At 38.8% G+C, this 21340-nt stretch overlaps 1 protein-coding gene and 1 pseudogene across 1 annotated transcript; one reads left to right on the top strand and one right to left on the bottom strand.

Annotated features, from left to right (window-relative positions):
• The window catches only part of LOC125366960, a 101541-nt pseudogene that overhangs the window by 65320 nt on the left and 14881 nt on the right, over window positions 1–21340 (bottom strand).
• Window positions 7950–19812, top strand: LOC125367317 (fibroleukin-like). Its single transcript, XM_048367986.1, is given in 5 exon segments — window positions 7950–8068; window positions 8070–8255; window positions 8257–8507; window positions 18247–18555; window positions 19340–19812. Coding segments are annotated over 5 exon segments (1338 nt in total).

Genomic DNA, 21340 nt, shown 5'->3' with positions numbered 1-21340 from the left:
AAAGTTCAGCATAGACATACCCTATGACCCAGTCATACCACTCCTAGATATCTATCCTGAACAACAGGTCCCAGGATATGATAAAGACATCTGCACATCCATGTGTATTGCTGCACAATTCACAATATCCAAAATATGGAAACAGATCCCAGATGCCCCACTGCAGATGAATGGATCCAAAAAAATGTGGTACCTATACACGATGGAATACTACATAGTGATTAGAAATGATAAAATAGTGGTATTTGCAGGGAAATGGTTAGAACTTGAATACATAATGTTGAGTGAGACAAGCCTAGATCACAGATAACAAAGTAGCATGGCCTTCTTGATATACGGTTGTTAGGGTGAGCGGGGTTATGACAGTAGAGACCAGGTCTGCAAAACAAGAAAATTCTTTTCAAATGGTATTTCCACAGGTTTGGGTCAACGACCTTACATTATGTATCTAAAACAAAACAACTAGTAAACGTAAAAAGGTCTAGAATAGACTACCAGTGGATACAATAGCTCAACAGTTATGAATACATGACCATGTAAGACAAGGATAAACAAAAACAACTCCAAGAGAAGGACACAGTAGGATTCTATTGTTGACGTTACATTTAAAGTTCTAGGTGAATTCCCTTTGACATACACTATGTGGTTACTGTATATGCTTTTTACACTGGATATTTTATATATGCCTACCTGATCTAGGGAAGGAAAAGAAAAACGCGCATGTAAGATATCACAAGAAATGTACTCACTGCCTTATTATGTAACTGTACCCCCTTTGCACCACACCTTCTCAACAAAATTTAATTAATAAAATACATTTTTTTCTCTTTTTTAATTATTTTTTTCAAATTCTTATTATCAAACTTATGTTCAGAGAGGTTGCAGTTTCATGTTAGGCATTGGATACATTTCTTGTACTGTTAGTTACCTTGTCCCTCATTTCCCCTCCCCCTCCCCCTTTCCCTTTCCCCCCATGAGGTGTTCAGTTCACTTACAGCAAACAGTTTTGCAAGTATTGCATTTGTAGTTGTTTGTCTTTTTTTACCCTGTGTCTCTCAATTTTGGTATTCACTTTCAATTTCGTAGTTCTAATACCAGTATACACGGTTTCCAATATCTCAGATAAAATTACAGAGATAGTGTAGGTATAACCACAGAAAGGTGATACAAGAGCATCATCAATATTAGAAGCTACAGATACACATGTGACGTTGAAAGTGGTTACAACTGTGATATAACAATCATTTCCATAACATGGAGGTCGTTTCACTTAGCATCATCTTATGTGTTCATAAGGGTATAAAATAAAATACATTTTTAAATAACTAAGAAATAAAAAGAAGAGGCATGACAAACAGTGGTAGTAAGTGTGCAAGTGTGGAGACTGCACATGTGAAAAATTGTCACAGGCTTGAGCTTTCTTTGTCTATATCTAAATTGCTCCAGGCCACTGCTTAAAACTGTCTTGAAAAATCAGTGGGTTAAATGCTGGAAAGAGGAGCATGTGAAGAGGGCATGTATATGAGGAATTTTTGGAAGTGAATTTCAGGGAGGTAAGGCCTGGAAAGTATGGGTATCAGTATCTGTTAGTACTAGTGGACAATTTTTCAAGCTGGGCTGATGCATTCCTGAAAAATACTGAAACCACTCAGGTAACAGTGAAATAATTACTTCACAAAATAATGCCTCGATTTGGCTTACCATAGCAGTGGGGACCGACAATGACCAGGTCTTCCCCTTTACACTAGTTTAAGCAAGATGCACCCCTTGTGTTAAAGGATTCACTCCCTTTTGAAATAAATTTGTGTGAGACTACCCTCTTTGCTTCCTAAAATTGGGAAACCTACATTATCAGAAACGCCTAATGATAACCTTGTGCAGTCACTGCAGGTTTGGAAAGGTGTTCTTTTACATGTGTCCTTTGGTGGCCGAGGCCCACTGGTCCCCTGAGAAAAACTCCACCCACTATTTCTTGCCTGGAAAGCTAGTTTGGGTAAAAAGGCATCATGCTCCTGAATTGGAGCCCAAGTGGCAAGGAACTTACTCAGCACTGCCAACTACATAGTCAGGTATTGAATGTATAGGAAAATAGCAGATGATCCATCACTTTCATGTAAAAAAGGCAGTGGGACAATATCCAACAGATGTCTCAAGATGGACTCTTCAGACATATTCGGAAAATCCCCTAAAGATAAGACTTAACAAGTGTTAATTAATGAGGTCAACAGGGACATGATTCTTTCTTATGATTACCCCTCCTTGTTCTTAATGTGTTATTGTAGCTTTTCTGCCCAGACCTTTGTACAGGAAGCCTGTCACTATCTGCTGGACTTGCTGTAACTTTCCTGTTTGATTGGAATGGGGGGTCCTCTGGCCCCAAAAGAGAATCAAATTAATGATTTGATTGGACATGAAAAACAGTGGGTAACGTGATAATCAGCTTGAGGTGGGGGGCTTCAGAGCCATCGGAGCAAGGTTTGGAGGTCTATTTATTGGGCAAGATTGGGGCAAGAGGTAGGATGGAGAGTTTCTTTCTTATCAATGATACCTCATTGTTCCCCTAGATTCAAATGATTTGGACATCATCAACACAGAAATGATCTGTGTGAGTGTTTTATTTTGAGTACTTACTTCATAGACTATTCAAAATGGATATTACAAATCCTCATAAGATAGTTTCTTTTAAGAGAAGAATATGATTATGCAATTTTTGTTTCAATCATTAAAATGGAAAATAGGAATCTTTAAGATATTTTCATTGAGAGGAAGAAGCATAGAAGACTGCAAGTTCTATTCTACTGTTTCAGCAAGAGACTATTACTCTTTAGGAGCAAAACCAGGATCATTACTAAGAATAAGAGGAAGTTAATGAGTAAAGTAGAAATCTGAAATTTGTAGTATATAGTCAATTTCTCTGCATGTGTAATTTTTAAAGACAGTAAATCATTTGGCTTTATCAGAAAAATAGGTTCCATATTTGAGAAACATAATTTTTTTTCAGGTCCATTAATTTCTTTGCAAATGGTATATCGCTGTTTTGTGCCTAAGTATAGACAACACACTTTCTTGATCTATTCATCCAATGAGGGGCATCTACCTTGTTTCCTCAGTTTTAGCTCTATGAAGTTTTCTAACTCTTTGGAAATATAGATACATATCAGTAAAATTGGATACCATTATCCTATGTATCTTGTGGCCCCTGGGGTATATAACAAGACCTTATGTTGACAGATACTGACTGATGGCCATCTTAAAACTCCTACGGAATATTCCAGTTTCATAAAGAAGCCATGAATACCAAACTGAAGCCCTTGTTGGTACGTACCACAGTGGATGATTATACTATGATCTGATTAATCTTAGAATGATGAATCTTAGAATGTTTCTGCCTTATACTTCAGTTGGTCCTTCAAGATTCACATAATCAGCTGGGCACTGGTGGCTCATGCCTGTAATTGTAGCTATATAGGAGGCTGAGATCTGAGGACTGCACTTCCAAGCCAGCCTAGGCAGGAAATTACATGAGATTCTTATTTCCAATTAACCACAAAAATACCAGAAATAGAGCAGGAGCAGTGCCCAGGCCCTGAATTCAAGCCCTAGGAGGGGGGTGGGTGAGGAAAGAGATTCACATCGTCAATCTTTCAGGGATGGTTGACACTGGAGAAATTTCTAATCTAAATCTTCTAACCATGACAGAATTTTCCACCTATGACAGAGTGCTGGCCTTATAAGACATACATAAGTATTATTATTCTAGGTTTAGTCAAAATGAGGCCATTTTTTATCTCTACATGAATAGAACTAAGGGTTTCATTTTTCAGTGCTAAGCCTCTAACCCAGGGCCTCATGCCTAGGCAAGCACTCCACCAACTCAGCTACCTCCCTAGCCCCAATTTCCTTTTTGGTGTGGGTTGGGGATTGAACACTGGACCTTGGCCATGCTAAGAAAGTGCTCTGCTGGTAAACTACAGACATAGGCACAGACCTCTAGGATTTTCATCACAATTTTGTGGGATTTTTTTTTGCTGCTTGTTCTGGGCTTGAACTCTGGGCCTGGGCCCTGTCCCTGAGCTTCCTTTTGCTCAAGGATAACGCTCTACAACTTGAGCAACAGCTCTACTTCCAGCTTTTTGCTGATTAATTGGAGATAAGACTCTCATGGACTTTCATGCCCAGGCTGCCTTTGAACTGTGATCCTCAGATCTTAGCCTACTGTATAGAATTATAGGCATGAGCCCCCAGTACCTGGCTCAGAGTTCTTTTATGAAATTAACATTGATAGCTATAAAAATAAATATTCCTTTTTGTTACCGTTTCAAATCAAATACTTTAGAAGGTGAGTAAATGTTATTAGAAAAGTACACATTTCTTTTTAAAAAGTAAGAATGCTAGAATTTAATAAATCAGGAAATAAAAATGTTTTATATTCATGAGCTTAATACTGATAAATAATTTTATTACTATAAATAGTTTTCATTACTTCTTTTGGTGCAAATAGGAATGCCCTGTAGTCCTTAAAAATAGAAAACATGAGAGGAAATGAAATTTTAAGACTCTGATGCAGATATAAAAGATGTAGCTTCTCAACTACATGCAACTTAAATATATGAAAAGCATTCTAAATATGTGATGAATACAGGTAACATACAATGAATAGGTAATTTCCCCATGTTTCATATGGAAACAAATTTCTCCACTGTACATTGCTGTTAAATAATTTCTCTGCTCTGAAAACCATATGTGCAAGTGAGTATTAAGTGTAGTACTAGGTTGAGGGTGGACTCAGGGAGAGAAGGGAAGATTCCAACTCTACCCTGAGAAATCATGCCTGACAGAAGGAGCTGTGAGAGAACCCAGAAAGGTTTTCCAGCAATATGAAAGAGATAGAAGTTCAAGATCAGACGGCAAAATTTCTATAGGAGTTGAGCACAAAAAAAAATCTGCTTCTCAGTTTTGCTTTAAAAGTGGTTTCCTCCTCCTCCTTGAAACTCTATTTCCTGGATCTCATCTAATTTCTTTGACCATGGTTTTGGTTTCTATAGTTTCAGATTGACATATATATTGATTCTGACCTGATTTTCATGCCTTGAAGTTCAACTTCTTGCAATATATTTCTACTTGATAGTTTGTCAATACCTAAAATTTAATGTACTGAAACACAAATATAATGATCACAAGTATATCCGGTCAACTACCATCTCCCTCTCTTTTGTCATTACCATGACATTACTTAAATACAGAGTCTTATTTCAGAGTGCTTCCCCAGTTCTCCCTCTCCTTCCATTTCTCTTCACTTATATCATATGCATCTAATACTACTTAGCAATGTCTGTCTCTGTCTATCTCCCCTCTTGCCATCACTGACCTACCTTTTACTTAATGCTTGATACCACACTAAGTGCTTTCACAGATTTCCCATTTGTTTCTAGTAGAAGATGCATTACTCAAAATGGTCCTGAAAGGAAAACAGATTTCTACTGCTTTGCTATCAAAATTGTCTGGGGTTTCCAGCTGATCTAGAAATTGATTAGAATATCATACGATACATCATGGTTTCAATATGTCTTCTAGCCATAGGTAAGTCATTTACTGTGTTGAGTGTTTTCTTTGCTCAACTTCAGGTAGTACTTGTCAAGATGGGAGGATGCAGTGAGATAGTACGTTGTGGCACAACATTCTTCCCCTATGGAGTATCAACTCATTTGGTGGGTATTCATATCAATGAAACTGATTAATAAGATAGTTTGTCATTCCATTTGGGGAATTTCCAATGGCTCCTGAAGAGACAAGAGCCAGTTCCCAAATTCTTCCAAGTGTTTTGAGGTAGATCTATGCAATTAGCCCGCAGCTAAGTTATGTGGGGGTGTACAGGGCCCACGAATTAACAGCAGTGTTTGGAAAACAAATCCATGATTCAAGGAGATGGACCAAAAGCCTATTTTAAGAGCCAGAAGCTCTTTGTTGGATTTAGAAAGTTTTGAAAGTGCTAAGGATTCTGTTTGGAAGTCCAGCCTGGAGAAAAAAAGAGTTCCTTTGCTATCTGGTTTGCTCATTATTGTAAGCCAAATGTCCAGGGTAATGCATTGCATATAGAAAGTAAATAATTAAATAATGAATCAATACATAAATAAATGAGATAGTGATATGTATCTTTTATATGTTCTAGCATAGTGCCGAGTAAATCAGAGACCCTTGATGAATACTTGACTGGTAAATATAAGGGCTTACATCCCAACTTGCCAGGGGTATTAAAAAGTCTGCCAGAATGGAAAACATCATCCCCACACTTGAGTATGGTGTACTATCATCACTGTCTCCTTGTAAACTTATCTAGTCATTTATTTCTCCCCTCAAATCAAGTAGAAGTCATCTTCAAAGTGTGTGAGGAAAGTAAAATGAAGAGATGTTTTTTTAAAGCTGGCGTTAAAAATTGTGTGTAACATTGATTTGAATATATTGGATGGAAAGAAGAAAAAAACTATTTTTAGAAGATAGAGGCTAAGGAGGCATAGCTGTGTAGACTGTGTTTGACAAACTTGTTTATATGATGTGTTTTTTCCCTTCAGCACTCAGTTTGTGTAACTTTGGTTCTGATATGAGAGAACAGCCAAATTCTTCCTCTGCCAGCAGGAATGAAGACTCTAATGTTAACAGTCTTTTTATGTACTTGGGGAGTGAACCAGGGTTGAAATATCAGTTCAGTTTCCTGAGGGTTCTGCAGAAAGAACAGTTCCAGAAGTGGAAATTAAGACTGACATATTCTGAGAACATAAAGAAGGCAGTGTGGTTAGAGTGAAGGATATATGGGAAAATCATTGGAAATCAGACTACATAAATAAACATGAGACAGATTACAGAGTACCTTAACTAACACGGGAAATAGTTTAGATTGTGATCTGCATCCATCATATTGAAATCATGCTTAAAGCAATAAAATCCTTTAAAAAGCCATCTGGTAAAAGCTAATATGCAAAATCTTTTAAAGAAGGTGGTTTCTCTAGATGAACTCTTGCACTTGGCCTGTGGACAGAAATGTTCAGAAACTACTGGGGCTGAGCACTGGCATGCTTTAGCAGGTGACCCAAGTGGTCCACAGACAGAGAGAGCAGAAGTGCAGTACATGGAGGCAGAAAGCAGAGGTGGGGCTGCCAGGCCTGGGTGCCAAGGGAGGGAGCACAGACTGGAACAGAAGAGTCCCACAGGAGCCACTGTGGAAGAAGAGGGGACAAGAACAAACATGGCAGAAGGTAAAGAAGGCAGCTACTAAATTGGAGTGGATTTTAGAAAATAGTTTGAGGCATCTAGACAATTATATCCATGAGGCTAAATGTCAGAAGAGAAAGCAGCACTCTTTTCCCCTACCAGTTTTCTTCCCCTTTTTAAACGGAGGAAACAAATGTCCATTACCCAGCCAGAAAGCTACATGTTATTTTTAGAAATGTTTAAAATGCTTAAAGTGTCACCAGAACACTAGTTTCCTCCATGCCCTCCTCTAGTAACATCTTAGTAACGTTTAGTAACAGTTCCATTTTAGTAACATTTCTGTTCTTCGAGTAGTTTGACAACTGATACATAAACACTGATCTCTGAAAACAGTTTCCAAAGGAGTTAGGTTTAATTCTCCTTCAATCAGAAATACAACAAAATGATTTCTGAAAGATTTTGCTTGTGCTTTCCAAATCATGAAGCATCCAAATAAATCACAAATAAGTGACAGCAATTGAATCCCATTGCAATGCAAATAACGTGGACAGAACTGAATGAATGCTGGTTTACGCACATCTGCTGAGGACCATCTCCTCTTCCTGTGCGTGTCTGAAATGTGTGATGCAAAGGCTCCCACCCTTTTCTGGGAACTCAGCCTGACCCAGGCAGCCTGGCTATTAAAGTTCTCTGCCTGCTGCCGGCAGGCACCCCACTGCTCCCCACTGCTCTCCACCGCTAAGATGAAGTTTCCTGACTGGTGCTGGCTGAGCTCAGCTGTCATAGCTGCATGTGTCTTGGTGGTGTTGGCAAACAACGAACCCGGGAAATTAAAGGCCTGCCTGGCGACCCTGGAAAGCAAGAAAATGCACCTTGGAGGGCCAGTGCCCCTACCAGGTGACCCTGCCCCCACTGGCCATTTGGCTTCCACAGGAGTTCAGCAGAATAGAGGAGGTGTTCAAAGAAGTCCAGACTCTCAAAGACATCCTGAACAGCCTCAAGAAATCTTGCCAGGACTATAAGTTGCAAACTGAGGACCACCAAGATCCCTGGAGAGGCTGGAGACAACAGGGTGAAAGAATTAAAGAACAAGGTGAGCAAGCTATCCTTGGAGCTGAAGGCTGCAAAGGAGAAGATCGACATGCTGCAGGGTTGCCTAGAGAGGCTGAATCTTGTAAATATGAATGACATAGAAAATTATGTCAACAGGAATGTGGCCAATCTCATATCTGTGGTCAACAGTTTGGACAGCAAATGTTCATCCAAGTGTCCCAGTCAAGAGCAAATTCAGTCATGGCCGAGTATGTGTACTTGTAATAATGTTTTCTTATCATTTGTTCAAGGAGGTTATATAGCTAGGGAGTGTCCACAGCATTATGGCCCAAGGGAATAAGTTAAATAGGTGAAGGATTAAATACCTAAGCCTTTCATTCATTAAAGTAGCCCAATACAAACAAGTATTTTCTGGAACTGGGACTTCAGATGTGCTACCTGACCTCATTTCAAGTCACATCCCTGGATCTATATCCATGAGCAAGCACTTTCAATTTCAACATCTTATTTGCCAGACCTTCACACAAGCACAAGCAGCAAGAGAGAATTTCTTAATGGCTTTGTGCATTTACTCTATCATTTTACCCATGTGTTTGAACACATAAGAGGGAAGGCAATGTTGACAACTGTGCTTTGTTTATTGGACATTAGTTTGTCATTGGGTTGGCTGATTGCCATGCCTCATGTAGCAACAAGTGGTTTTTGAAAACTTTTTTTTTTTTGGCCAGTCCTGGGCTTGAACTCAGGGCCTGAGAACTGTCCCTGGCTTCTTTTTGCTCAAGGCTACCACTCTGCCATTTGAGCCACAGTGCCACTTCTGGCCATTTTCTGTATATGTGGTGCTGGGGAATTGAACCCATGGCCTCATGTATACGAGGCAAGCACTCTTGCCACTAGGCCATATCCCCAGCCCTTTGAAAACTTTTTAACAAGCAATCTGCTGATCACAATTGCAAATCTTTACTTAAAATGGGAGACTGCATAGATAAAATAAAAGCCACTTTGTGCACATGCAAAAGTTTTTGCTTTGAGACCTAGTAGCACATAAATGTTTGAAGGGAAGGATTTTGTCACTAAAGGCAAGAATAAATTCTTTTCCCTCTTTGACATTAACCTATTGTTCAAGCATAAACAGAATCCATTCTCACTTTCCAAATGACTTAACTTCAACACATATTAGAAAACACAGACCTAACTGCCTACTCTGCCTATGAACTAATGGTACCCCCAATTCCTAAATTCCTGGGACCACTTCTGTTCATGAGCCATCTCTGCATTAGGATCTCTGCATATCCATTTAAAAGGACACAGCAGAGACTACTTTTCATCTTAAAACACTTCAGGCATGCTCCATCCCCAAAGGATTTATCAGAGTGGGTGAAAGGCAGTGGTTTCAAAGACCACTGGCTGCTAATACTTTTGGCAGCATACATGTGAATTTCACATATTGTAAAGCAGATGTTCATGACTTCGGTGACATCACTGAATATACAGAGAGCTATGACACTGGAAACTTGTAGTGATATGAAAAAAAACTTCATTTTCGCCTAAAATTTTTAAGAAAATATCTGAATATTCTGAGTCCTACATATGTGGCAATATAGACGGTGCATAGGTATGCATATCTGTAAATCCCAGCTACTTGAGAGGCAGAGTTAGAAGTATTAAGAAGCCAGCTCCAGGCAAAGTTAGTAAAACTCTATCTTAAAAAAATAAATTAGGGGCTGGGGATATGGCCTAGTGGCAAGAGTGCTTGCCTCGTATACATGAAGCCCTGGGTTCAATTCCCCAGCACCAAATGTATAGAAAACGGCCAGAAGGGGTGCTGTGGCTCAAGTGGCAGAGTGCTAGCCTTGAGCAAAAAAAAGGAAGCCAGGGACAGTGCTCAGGCCCTGAGTCCAAGGCCCAGGACAAGCCAAAAAATAATAATAAAAAATTAAAAATTAAAAATTAAATAAAAATAAAAAATAAATTAAATCAAACGAAGAAAATTAAAAATAAAAGCAAAAGAAGTAGTTGTGTAGCTGAAGTGATGGAATGCTGCTGCATGCACAAGACTCTGGCTTCAATGCCCAGTGCCAAAAAATAGCAGTAGAAGCTACAACAACCATCCACACAAATATATTTTGTGCCTTATAGTTTTCATATATTAAACTCACCTTATATCCCATACATTTTTATAAAAAGTATTTGGATATAAATAGCTGCCTTACATTTCTACCAAACTCCGTTAATGGATGACAGTTATCTTGATCATAACCACCTGTTGTTTCTTTGTAGAAACCAAACATATGAAATACTGCATTCAGAATCACACAGCACACTATTGAAAAAAAGACTTTTAAAAAACAAGAGTTCCTGGGGAGTGTCCCACCACCATGCCAGTGTTGGTGCCAGCACAGCTTCTGGCACTCTGCACAATTAAAGCACAGAGCAGTGACCAGGAAGAAATCCTCCAGATAGTGGCAGACAGACGCGGATCGCTTGCTGAGCATGGACAGGCCAAAATTGCAGAGACAGTGTGAGTACACCATGAAAGGCATTCTCACTCCTGCCCACAGAGCAGCTTCTGGAAGCTAGCCCTTCCCCCACTGCCAGAGCAAAACGACATCTTTGAGACTGGCATAGACCTGGTTAGACCAGACTGGAACTGAATCAATCCAGGGGAAAGCAAGGATAAAGGGACTATATTTGTAAAGGGCAAGAGTGACTGAACTGTGAGAGCCCAAGAGAATAACCCCTCCCCTGCCCCCCCACAAGGCAGGAGGATCATTCCTGGGCTGAGGCTCACAGACTCAGGTAAACTCAGCCAGAGGTGCCCTGCCCCACCCTGCTCCACTGAGGCCACAGATGCCAACACTCCAGCAGCTGGAATTTCTAAAATCAAACCAAAAGCAGCAAGCAGCTACTGGCAGCATGGAACAATCATACAGGAGAGTAAACTTCCCTAGACAGATAAATGGCCCCATTACGGAGGACGCCCACCAGGAAACTAAGCTGAATTCCACAGCCAGCTCCACCCAGGAGAAGGTGGCAAGGCCCCGGAGAAGATCGCCCTGACCATGAACAAGGAACCTCCCTGGGGGCAATCAGCCCCAGCCAGGTAAACCAGGCCCAAGGTGCCCCCACCCTCCTGCTGAGTCCGCAGCCTATTCAGAGCCTGGCATTAAAGGCAGTGGCCCCACACCAGACAGGAAGAGCCCTAGTTCCTGAGACTGTTCAGCATTCACCATCCACAAGAGGACACCCAAGTCCTACCTGCAAGCTGTGTGAACCACAGAGCCCCAGGTTTTAACTAGCAGGGGAGGAGGGTCAAAGCACATGCACCCCCTGCAAACTGAAAGCAAATCAAACTAGCCAAGCATTAGGAAAATAGACTGTAGACCATCACAAGGAAACCAGAGACTGGAGAGAGTCCACCCAAACAAGGAAGACTCCATGCTTATTTTTAACTTTTTTTTTTTTTGGCCAGTCCTGGGGCTTGGACTCAGGGCCTGACCACTGTCCCTGGCTTCTTTTTGCTCAAGGTTAGCACTCTGCCACTTGAGTCACAGCGCCACTTCTGGCCATTTTCTACATATGTGGTGCTGGGGAATTGAACCCAGGGCCTCATGTATACGGGGCAAGCACTCTTGCCACTAGGCCATATCCCCAGCCCCTATTTTTAACATTTTTTTTTTGGCCAGTACTGGGCCTTGAACTCAGGGCCTGAGCACTATCCCAGGCTTCTTTTTGCTCAAGGCTAGCACTCTGCCACTTGAGCCACAGGGTCACTTCTGGCCGTTTTCTGTATATGTGGTGCTGGGGAATCGAACCCAGGGCCTCATGTATACGAGGCAAGCTCTCTTGCCACTAGGCCATATCCCCAGCCCCTATTTTTAACATTTCTTTAAAACTTTTTTATTTTCTTATTTTTCATTTTTGAGTTGTTGTTTGTATTTTGTTTTCCATTTTTGTTTGTGTTATTGGGTTGTGGTAGTTTCTGGTAAATTATTTTTGTGTGTTTTGTGTGTTTTTCCTGTATTTCCTGTATTTTTTCTTTGTTTCTCTTTTCACATTTTCTTTCTTTAAAATTACTGTCCTTTGACTAACACCTTTATACATTTCTGCTGACTCTATTGTCTATCATTTTAACCTCATTCTTTCTACCAATTCTACTCTTATCTACATTTCCACATCAGTGAAACTAAACCAAAATCATCACTCCCCATTCATTTTACTCTATTATCTTCACTACCCCTACCTTACCCTCTTAAATTTTTTCCAGGACCTCCAGACTACATTGACCCATGAATATTGGATAGAGGGTATCCCTGTGCAATGTGAGTGAACCAAAGACGTTCATAGAGAAATCCCACAAGTCCAAAACTAACAATATAAGAACAAAAATTGCCCATAGGGTTATAATGGTAAATAAGTAACTACTGTTTACAGGACTCAGGGTTGGTTGTTATATTAAAAGTGTATTCTATAGGGACACCAAATTTGATTTTATATACAAAAAAAGAGAGGGAAGGTATCTGTATATAATTGTTGTAAACTTCTAAGATTTATACAACAGTTCTTGGTAAGGTCTGTTTTGGATCTTAAATGGTTCTCACAGGTGCTTGTAGATTGCCATTTCCAATCTAAATGGGCAGAAGAAGCACAAGAAAGATGGCAAGCCAGGAAATCTCATCTCCCACACAAAACAAACAGGAAGCAGAGCAGTCAATCAAAGACCTAGAAGAGAACACTCAAAATGCTCTACAAACTCTACTAATAAAAATTTTAAATGAAAACTTTGAATCAATACATCAATCTGTCCATAAAATAATAGAGGATCACATTGCCTCCACAAATAGAAAGATTAATGAACTTCAAGAGTCCAATGAAAATATAGCTACCCAGCTAAAAGATTTGAGAGACAGCACTCAAAGCGAATTAATAAAGTAAAGTAGTCCATGCAGGACCTAAGAGAAAATTATAGTAAAGACATGGAAGCTATCAAGAAAGACCATTCAGAAGGAAGAGAGATTCGAAATCAAGTAGCTAGCCTACAGGCCAGACTAGATGAAGCCAGGGATTGAATCTCAGGAACTGAAGATTCCCTAGAATCTATGGAGAAAGAACAAAAAACAATACAAAACCAACCCAACTGGCCAAACAGATCACTCCATGTGCTCCAAGATACAATCAGGAAGCCCAATTTAAGGCTAATAGGTATCAAGGAAAACCTAGAAGAAGTCAATGGAATAGGCAGCCCATTTAACAGAATATTAGCTGACAACTTCCCAAATATCCAGAAGGATAGTTCTATCCAGATACAAGAAGGATTTAGAACCCCAAACTGACCAAACCAGAATAGGACATCCCACCAACAAATGTGTTGAAAACAGGACGAATACAGTCCAAGGAAAGAATCCTTAAAGCTGTTAGGGAGAAGAAAATGATTACATATAAAGGAAAATCAAACAGAATTACCCCAGACTTCTCAGCAGAGACCATGAAAGCAAGAAGAGCCTGGAATGAGGTATGGCAAACACTACATAAAAATAACTATCAACCAAGAACACTGTATCCAGCTGAACTCTCATGCATAGCTGACAGTCAAATAAAAACTGAAACAATATATCTCCACCAAACCAGCTTTACAAAAAATCCTCAAGGATGTATTACACAGGGAAAACAATCAAAATCACAATACAGAAAGAGAAATGAACCCCAAATAGAAAATCAGAATACTAGATCAAGATTTGGGAAGACACAGCTTTTAACAAGAAGCTAAAAGGAAAGGAACAAACAATCATCTCTCAATCCTAACTCTCAATATTAATGGACTTAATTCTCCAATTAAACGACATAGGCTCCTAAGTTGGATAAAAACTCAAGACCCATCTTTCTGCTGCCTCCAGGAGACACATCTATCTAGCAAAAGCAAACATCTTCTAAAAGTGAAAGGCTCAAATAAAATCTACCAAGCAAACAGACCCCATAAGCAGGCTGGAGTTGCAATCCTAGTATCAGACAAAATTGACTTTAATCTAAAAACAGTAAGAAGAGACAAAGAAGGTTACTACATACTAATATAGGGATTTCCTACAGGATGATATAACCACCCTAAATATCTACACACCAAATACAGGAGCACCCAACTTCATCAAACAAACACTACTGACTCTAAAAACACTCATAGACCCAAACACATTGATAGTTGGAGACTTTAACGGTCCACTGTCTCCTCTGGACAGATCAACAAGCCAAAAACTGAACAAAGAAACCTCATAAATAAACAACTGCATAGACCAACTAGACTTAACCGACATCTACAGAGTATTCCATCAAGCAACAACAGAATTCACATTCTTTTCAGCAGTACATGGAACATTCTCCAAAATAGATTATATCTTAGGCCACAAAAAACATCTGTACAAATTCAGAAGTATTGAAATCATTCCCTACATTCTCTCAGACCACAATGAAATAAAATTAGAGCTCAACTCAAATAACCACCACAGAAAATCCTACAGTTCATGGAGACTAAACAACACGCTGGTGAACCATCAGTGGGTCATTGAAGAAATTAGAACAGAAATTCAAATGTTTATGGAATTAAACCAAGATGAACATACAAAGTACCAGCTCCTTTGGGACACAGCAAAATGAGTACTCAACAGAAAATTTATATTTTTGAGTGCCTACATCAACAAACTGGAAAAACAGCAACTGGAAAAACAGAACTTAAGGAACCACCGTAAGCTCCTTGAAAGAGAACAAAAAGCCAAAGCCCAAGCCAATAGAGGGAAGCAAATAATTAAAATCAGGAACAAGACAGGGATGTCCACTCTCTTCCCTTCTCTTCAACATAGTATTAGAATTCCTAGCCAGAGCAATTAGGCAAGAAGAAAACATAAAGTGGATCCAAATAGGAAAAGATGAAGTTAAACTTTCTCTCTTCACAGATGAAATGATCCTATACCTAAAGAACCCCATAGACTGCACTCTCAAGCTACTAGAGCTGATCCAAAACTTTGGCAAAGTAGCAGGATATAAAATAAACCCTCAAAATATCAATGGCCTTCCTATACGCACATGATGCGAAGACCTAGGCCAAAATCAGGAAAGCAACTCCTTTTGTAATAGCCTCAAAAAACATAAAACACCTAGGAATAAGCATAACCAAAGAAGTAAAAGACCCCTAAGATGATAACTTTAAAAGCATGAAAAATGAAATTAAGGCAGAACTCAGGAAATGGGAAAAAACCTTCCATGCTTCTGGATTGGGAGGATTAATATCGTCAAAATGGCAATATTGCAAAAAGATATCTACAAATTCAATGCAACATACATTAATATCCTGACACCATGTTTTTTTTTTAATGAAATAGAGGAAGCAATCCAGAAATTCATATGGAACAATAAAAGACCCCGAATAACAAAAACAATCTTAAGTAGAAATATGTGGGTTGGAGGAATTACTATAACAAACTTAAAGCTGTATTACAAAGCTGCTATAGCAATAAAAACAGCTCAGTATTGGCACAGGAACAGGCGTGAAGATCATTGGAACAGAACTGAAGACCCAGTAATGAACCCGCAGATCTATGCCTACATAATCTTTGATAAAGGAGCTAAAAAAGTAGGATGGAAGAAAGATAGCCTCTTTAACAAATGGTACTGGAGTGTGGGGAAAGAGGAACCCTTCTCCATTGTTGGTGGGAGTGCAAATTAGTACAACCACTTTGGAGAACAGTAAGGAGGTTTCTCAAAAAGCGCAATATAGACCTAGCCTATGACCCAGCCATACTACTCCTAGGCATCTATCCTAAACAGCAAGTCCCAAGATATCAAAAAGACATTTGTACTTCCATGTTTATCGCGGCAAAATTCACAATAGCCAAAATATGGAAACAACCCAGATGCCCCTCCACAGATGAATAGATCCAAAAAATATGGTACCTATACACAATGGAATACTTCATAGTGATTAGGAAAGGTGAAATATTGTTATTCACAAGGAAATGGTCAGAACTTGAACAAATAATGTTGAGCAAGACAAGCCTAGAACACAGAAAGCAAAGGGGAATGATCTCCCTGATATATGACTGTTATGAAAGGGAGATGGAGAGACAGTAGAGACCAGGTCTGTGAAACCAAAAACTGCTTGTCAAATGGAATTTACCACAGGATTGGGGCAGCGACCCAACAGTATGTAACTAAAACCAAACAGTATGTAACTAAAACCAAACTGATGAGGAAATGAGAATGGCCAAGAGACATATGAAAAAGTGCTCTACATCACTGGCCATAAAAGAAATGCAAATCAAAACAACATTGAGATTCCATATCACCCCAGTAACAATCTCCTTTTATCAAGAAAACTAACAATAACAAATGTTGGAGGCAATGTGGCCAAAAGGGCCCTACTTCATTGTTGGTGGGAATGTAAACTGGTTCAACCATTCTGGCAAGCGGTATGGAGATTCCTCAGAAGGCTAAACATAGAGCTCCCCTATTTCCCAGCAGCCCCACTTTAGGGCATCTACCCAAATGAACACAAACAAGAACACACTAAAGCCACCAGCACAAAAATTTTCATTGCAACACAATTTGTCATAGCTAAAATATGGAACCAACCCAGATGCCCCTCAGTAGACAAATGGATCAGGAAAGTTTGGTACATATACACAATGGAATTTTACAACTCTGTTAGAAAGAATGACATTGCCCCATTTGTAAGGAAACAGAAGAATTTGGAAAAAATTATAGTAAGTGAAGTGAACCAGACCCAAAGAAACATTGACTCTATGGTTTCTCTCCTAGGGAATAATTAGCACAGGTTTAGGCTAGTCATAGCAGAGGATCACAAGAGCCTAATAGCTATTCCCTTATGAACGCAAAAGATGAAGCTAAGTGAAATGAACTCCATATTTTGGAAATGAGTGTTATATTACTGCTATAATTACTTTCAATTTGCCATGTGAAACTGTAGCTTCTTTTGTAGATATTCCTCTTGTATCCCCTTCCTGGGGCTGTCCCCATTCTATCACTCTATTTCATCTGAGTAGCCTGGATACTGTATATACTGGTATTAGAACTAGGGAACTGAAAGGAAATATCAAAATAGTGAGACAAAGTATAAAAAGACAAAGGACTCCAAAAGCAACACTTGCAAAACCATTTGGTGTAAACCAAGTGAACAACCCATGTGGGAGTGGGAAAGGGGGAAATGGAAGGGGAGTGAGGGAGGAGTTAACAGTACAAGAAATGTACCCATGGCCTAACGTATGTAACTGTAACCCCTCTGTACATCACTTTGACAATAAATAAGTAATTATTAATTAAAAAACAAGAGTTCTTTTTGTATAGTTGTCAAGGAAATTAAATGTGAATTTATGATCAACCCTCTGCACTTGAGCTTTCATGTATCATTTGGAATATATTCTATAAAACTTCTTCCTGTGTCTAGACCACAGTTCCACGAGAGCTGAGATTGTCTGAGTTTTAGGACAGAAAAGCAGTGGCTATGTGAATAAGTTTTGCTTCCAGGCAGATCTGCATTTGTGTCCACCTCTGCTTATACTGCTTGTGTGAACTTGAGTGAGTCATTGGTGCTGTTTGGGTCTAAATATCCATCCTCAGAAAGCTGATGGTAATCCTTGTATGATAAGGTGATGTACAGATTAAATGTGACACTTCTATCAATGTTTAGCGAATGTCTAGAATGTAGTTGTCCTCATTAAATATTACTCTTACATACTCATCTTTAGTGTTGTTTGTTATTCATGTTTTCACGATTATTGCTTAGCGAAAGTATGTTAGAGTCTTGTCTTTCACACCCAATTCTTGTTCTAAGGCCTTAAATGTCACTCACTTGCTGACCAGGTTAAGGTGAATTTAACAGAGGAAGAGCTGGTTATCACCCTTAATGATCAGACTGCCTTTATGTAAAGAGTTCTTCAAACACATGCTTTAACAAAATCAAATTTTCTTTTCTTCCTCCTTTAGTTCAACATCTAATATATAAAGATTGTTCTGACTACTACGTAATAGGCAAAAGAAGCAGTGAGACCTACAGGATTACCCCAGATGCCAAAAACAGTAGCTTTGAGGTGTACTGTGACATGGAGACCGTGGGAGGAGGCCGGACCGTGCTGCAGGCTCATTTTGATGGAAGCGCCAATTTCACCAGAACATGGGAAGACTACAAAGCAGGCTTTGGAAACCTCCGGCGAGAGTTTTGGCTGGGAAATAAGACACTTCATTTTCTGACCAAGAGCAAGGAAATGATCTTGAGAATTGATCTTGAAGACTTCAGTGGTACCCTATGACCCAGCCATACCACTCCTAGGCATCTATCCTAAACAGCAAAACCCAAGATATCAAAAGGACATTTGTACTTCCATGTTTATTGCGGCACAATTCACAATAGCCAAAATGTGGAAACAACCCAGATGCCCCTCCACAGATGAATGGATCCAAAAAATATGGTACTTATACACAATGGAATACTACATAGCGATTAGGAATGGTGAAATATTGTTATTCGCAGGGAAATGGTCAGAACTCGAACAAATAATGTTGAGCGAGACAAGCCTAGAACACAGAAAACAAAGGGGCATGATCTCCCTGATATATGACTGTTAACAAAGGGAGATGGAGAGACAGTAGAGACCAAGTCTGTGAACACTGTATATGTGCTTGATACATTGTAAATTGCATATGGGTCTACCTGACCTAGACAAGGGATGGAAAAACAGGTTGTAAGATATCACAAGAAATGTACACACTGCCCTACTATGTAACTGTACCCTCGGTGCACAACAACTTGTAAAAAAAATTTTTTTGCTTAATTAATAATAAAAAAAATTAAAAAAAAACTAATTTAAACTTGAGGAACAGCATGTGCTAAAATCATTAAATTTAAAATAATTGCTTAATAATTTTGTAAATTTTACTTTTTTAGACATTGAGGGACTTTGGAAATTGCATATTAAGCTTGTGATGATTATGATATCTATAGCATTTTGACTATGTAATATGTAAAAACATTGTAAATGAATCAATTAAATATACTAATATTTGTGAAAAAAAAAAAAAGACTTCAGTGGTGTCAAACTGTATGCCCTTTATGACCAGTTATATGTGGCTCATGAGTTTTTCAAATACCGTTTACACATTGGCAACTACAGTGGCACAGCTGAGGATGCCTTACATTTTAGTAAGCATTACAACCATGATATGAAGTTTTTCACCACCCCAGATAAACACAAAGATCACTATCCCTCTGGCAACTGCGGGCACTACTACAGTTCAGGATGGTGGTTTGATACATGCCTTTCTGCAAACTTACATGGCAAATATTATCACCCCAAATACAAAGGTGTCCATAATGGAATTTTCTGGGGCACTTGGCCTGGTATGAGTGAGTTACAGCCTAGTGGCTACAGGTTCTCTTTCAAAGAGGCCAAAATGATGATTACACCTAAGCACGTTAAGCCACAAATCACTAGTGCTCATCTCTCTATGCATTTATTATCAATAGGGCAATGGATTCCTATTCTCTTTTTATGACTAAAACTTGTCTCTGAGTAGCAGATTCTTATGCTACATAGCTTTGGAAAAATGTGCATTTAAAAAGACTCATCTGAGGCTATCGTCCAATGCATGCATGAAAGCATTGAGAATTATACATTTTACTTGCAAATTTTTAAAATTTCTATTAATTGAGGAGTTCGCTATTATTTGTGTTACTTTCTAAAATAAAAACGTTTATTCAATAAGAGATTCTCAGAAGCAACTATTATGGCTGTGTCTAGACAAGAACATTTAAAAAGATATACTCACATTCTAAAAATTATTTGTATGTATGTCTCTAAATACTGAGATAAACTTACTCAAATTGTTGCATTTATTTTGGGTCAAGAAAATAGTACAGCATTTTACTTCCCAAACAATGGAAAATATGCATGATTAGCCTATTTGTGTAATATACACAGTGTGTAGAATTTGGCATTAAAGTTGGGCATGGTGATGCACGCCTGTAATTCAGCAATAGGGAGGTTGAGGCAAGAAGATTGTGAATTTGAGGTCAGCCTGAGCTAAATGTTGAGATCTTGTCTACAAACAAACAAACAAACAAAAAGGATCCCAAAAAGTCCAAGGCCTAAAATGCCTTAAAATGTGATAGCCGCACATTTAGAAAACAATGGAATTCATCAGCAGTGTATGACTTGTTTGATGCTGGATAGTAAACAGTATAAAGCTTGCTCACTATTGTGCTAGACTACTGGTAGACTGTCTTTTAGGGGTACAAGGGTTTGGAGGAAGAACAATTTATGTGCACTTTGAAAGCCAATTTTTAAATCTAAAGAAATGATATTGTTGAGTAATACACTCAACTTAGCTTCAGAAGCACTTATGTTTTCTATGAATGAATTTATTTATTAAAAACATGAATTTGGGAATATTTGTTAAACATTTGAACCCTAACTAGCAGATTGCTTATTTCACTATTATAAATTCAAAAGTATGTGTTTATTTTTTTTAAGAGAGTGCCTATTGACTTTAATAGGTTTTAGGTATAATTTGTGGGGAAGTTACCAAATAAACATTCATAGTGTTTATATGTTATCAGATGAGATAAATACATGTTGAAAAAGTAAGAACTTGGGGGCAATTCATGGAAGGGGTGTCATTGATCAAGATGTACTGGTCTCATAATCTAAACTTCTGGAATTGAAACCCCTTTGTACAAATACTTGATAAAATATGTTTTTAAAGTAAAAAACAAAACAGAAAAAGTAAGTATATAGGAGCATTAGAGAGTGGGGTAGTCTGGCTATGTACAGAGGCTTGGGAGAACTTTTCAGGTTGCTATCCCAATGCCTATACCCATGTGATACTTCCTTCATTTAAACTTAGCATGATAAAAATCTTCTGATTCTAGTCTTTACCCCACCACACCCCACCCTACACATACACACTTACTAGAGTTTCCCCATTCACTTTCTCTTTTCAGTTAATTGTTGTCCCAACTTTGAAAATAGCTCAGGCTAAAATCTTATGGGTTTTTGAGACACCTCTGTATTTTTTAAACTAT

This window comes from Perognathus longimembris, chromosome 18, assembly GCF_023159225.1.
Source record: "Perognathus longimembris pacificus isolate PPM17 chromosome 18, ASM2315922v1, whole genome shotgun sequence".
NCBI lineage: Eukaryota > Metazoa > Chordata > Mammalia > Rodentia > Heteromyidae > Perognathus > Perognathus longimembris.
The sequence above is the reverse complement of the archived record's forward strand: the minus strand, read 5'-3'. Positions and strand labels throughout refer to the sequence as shown.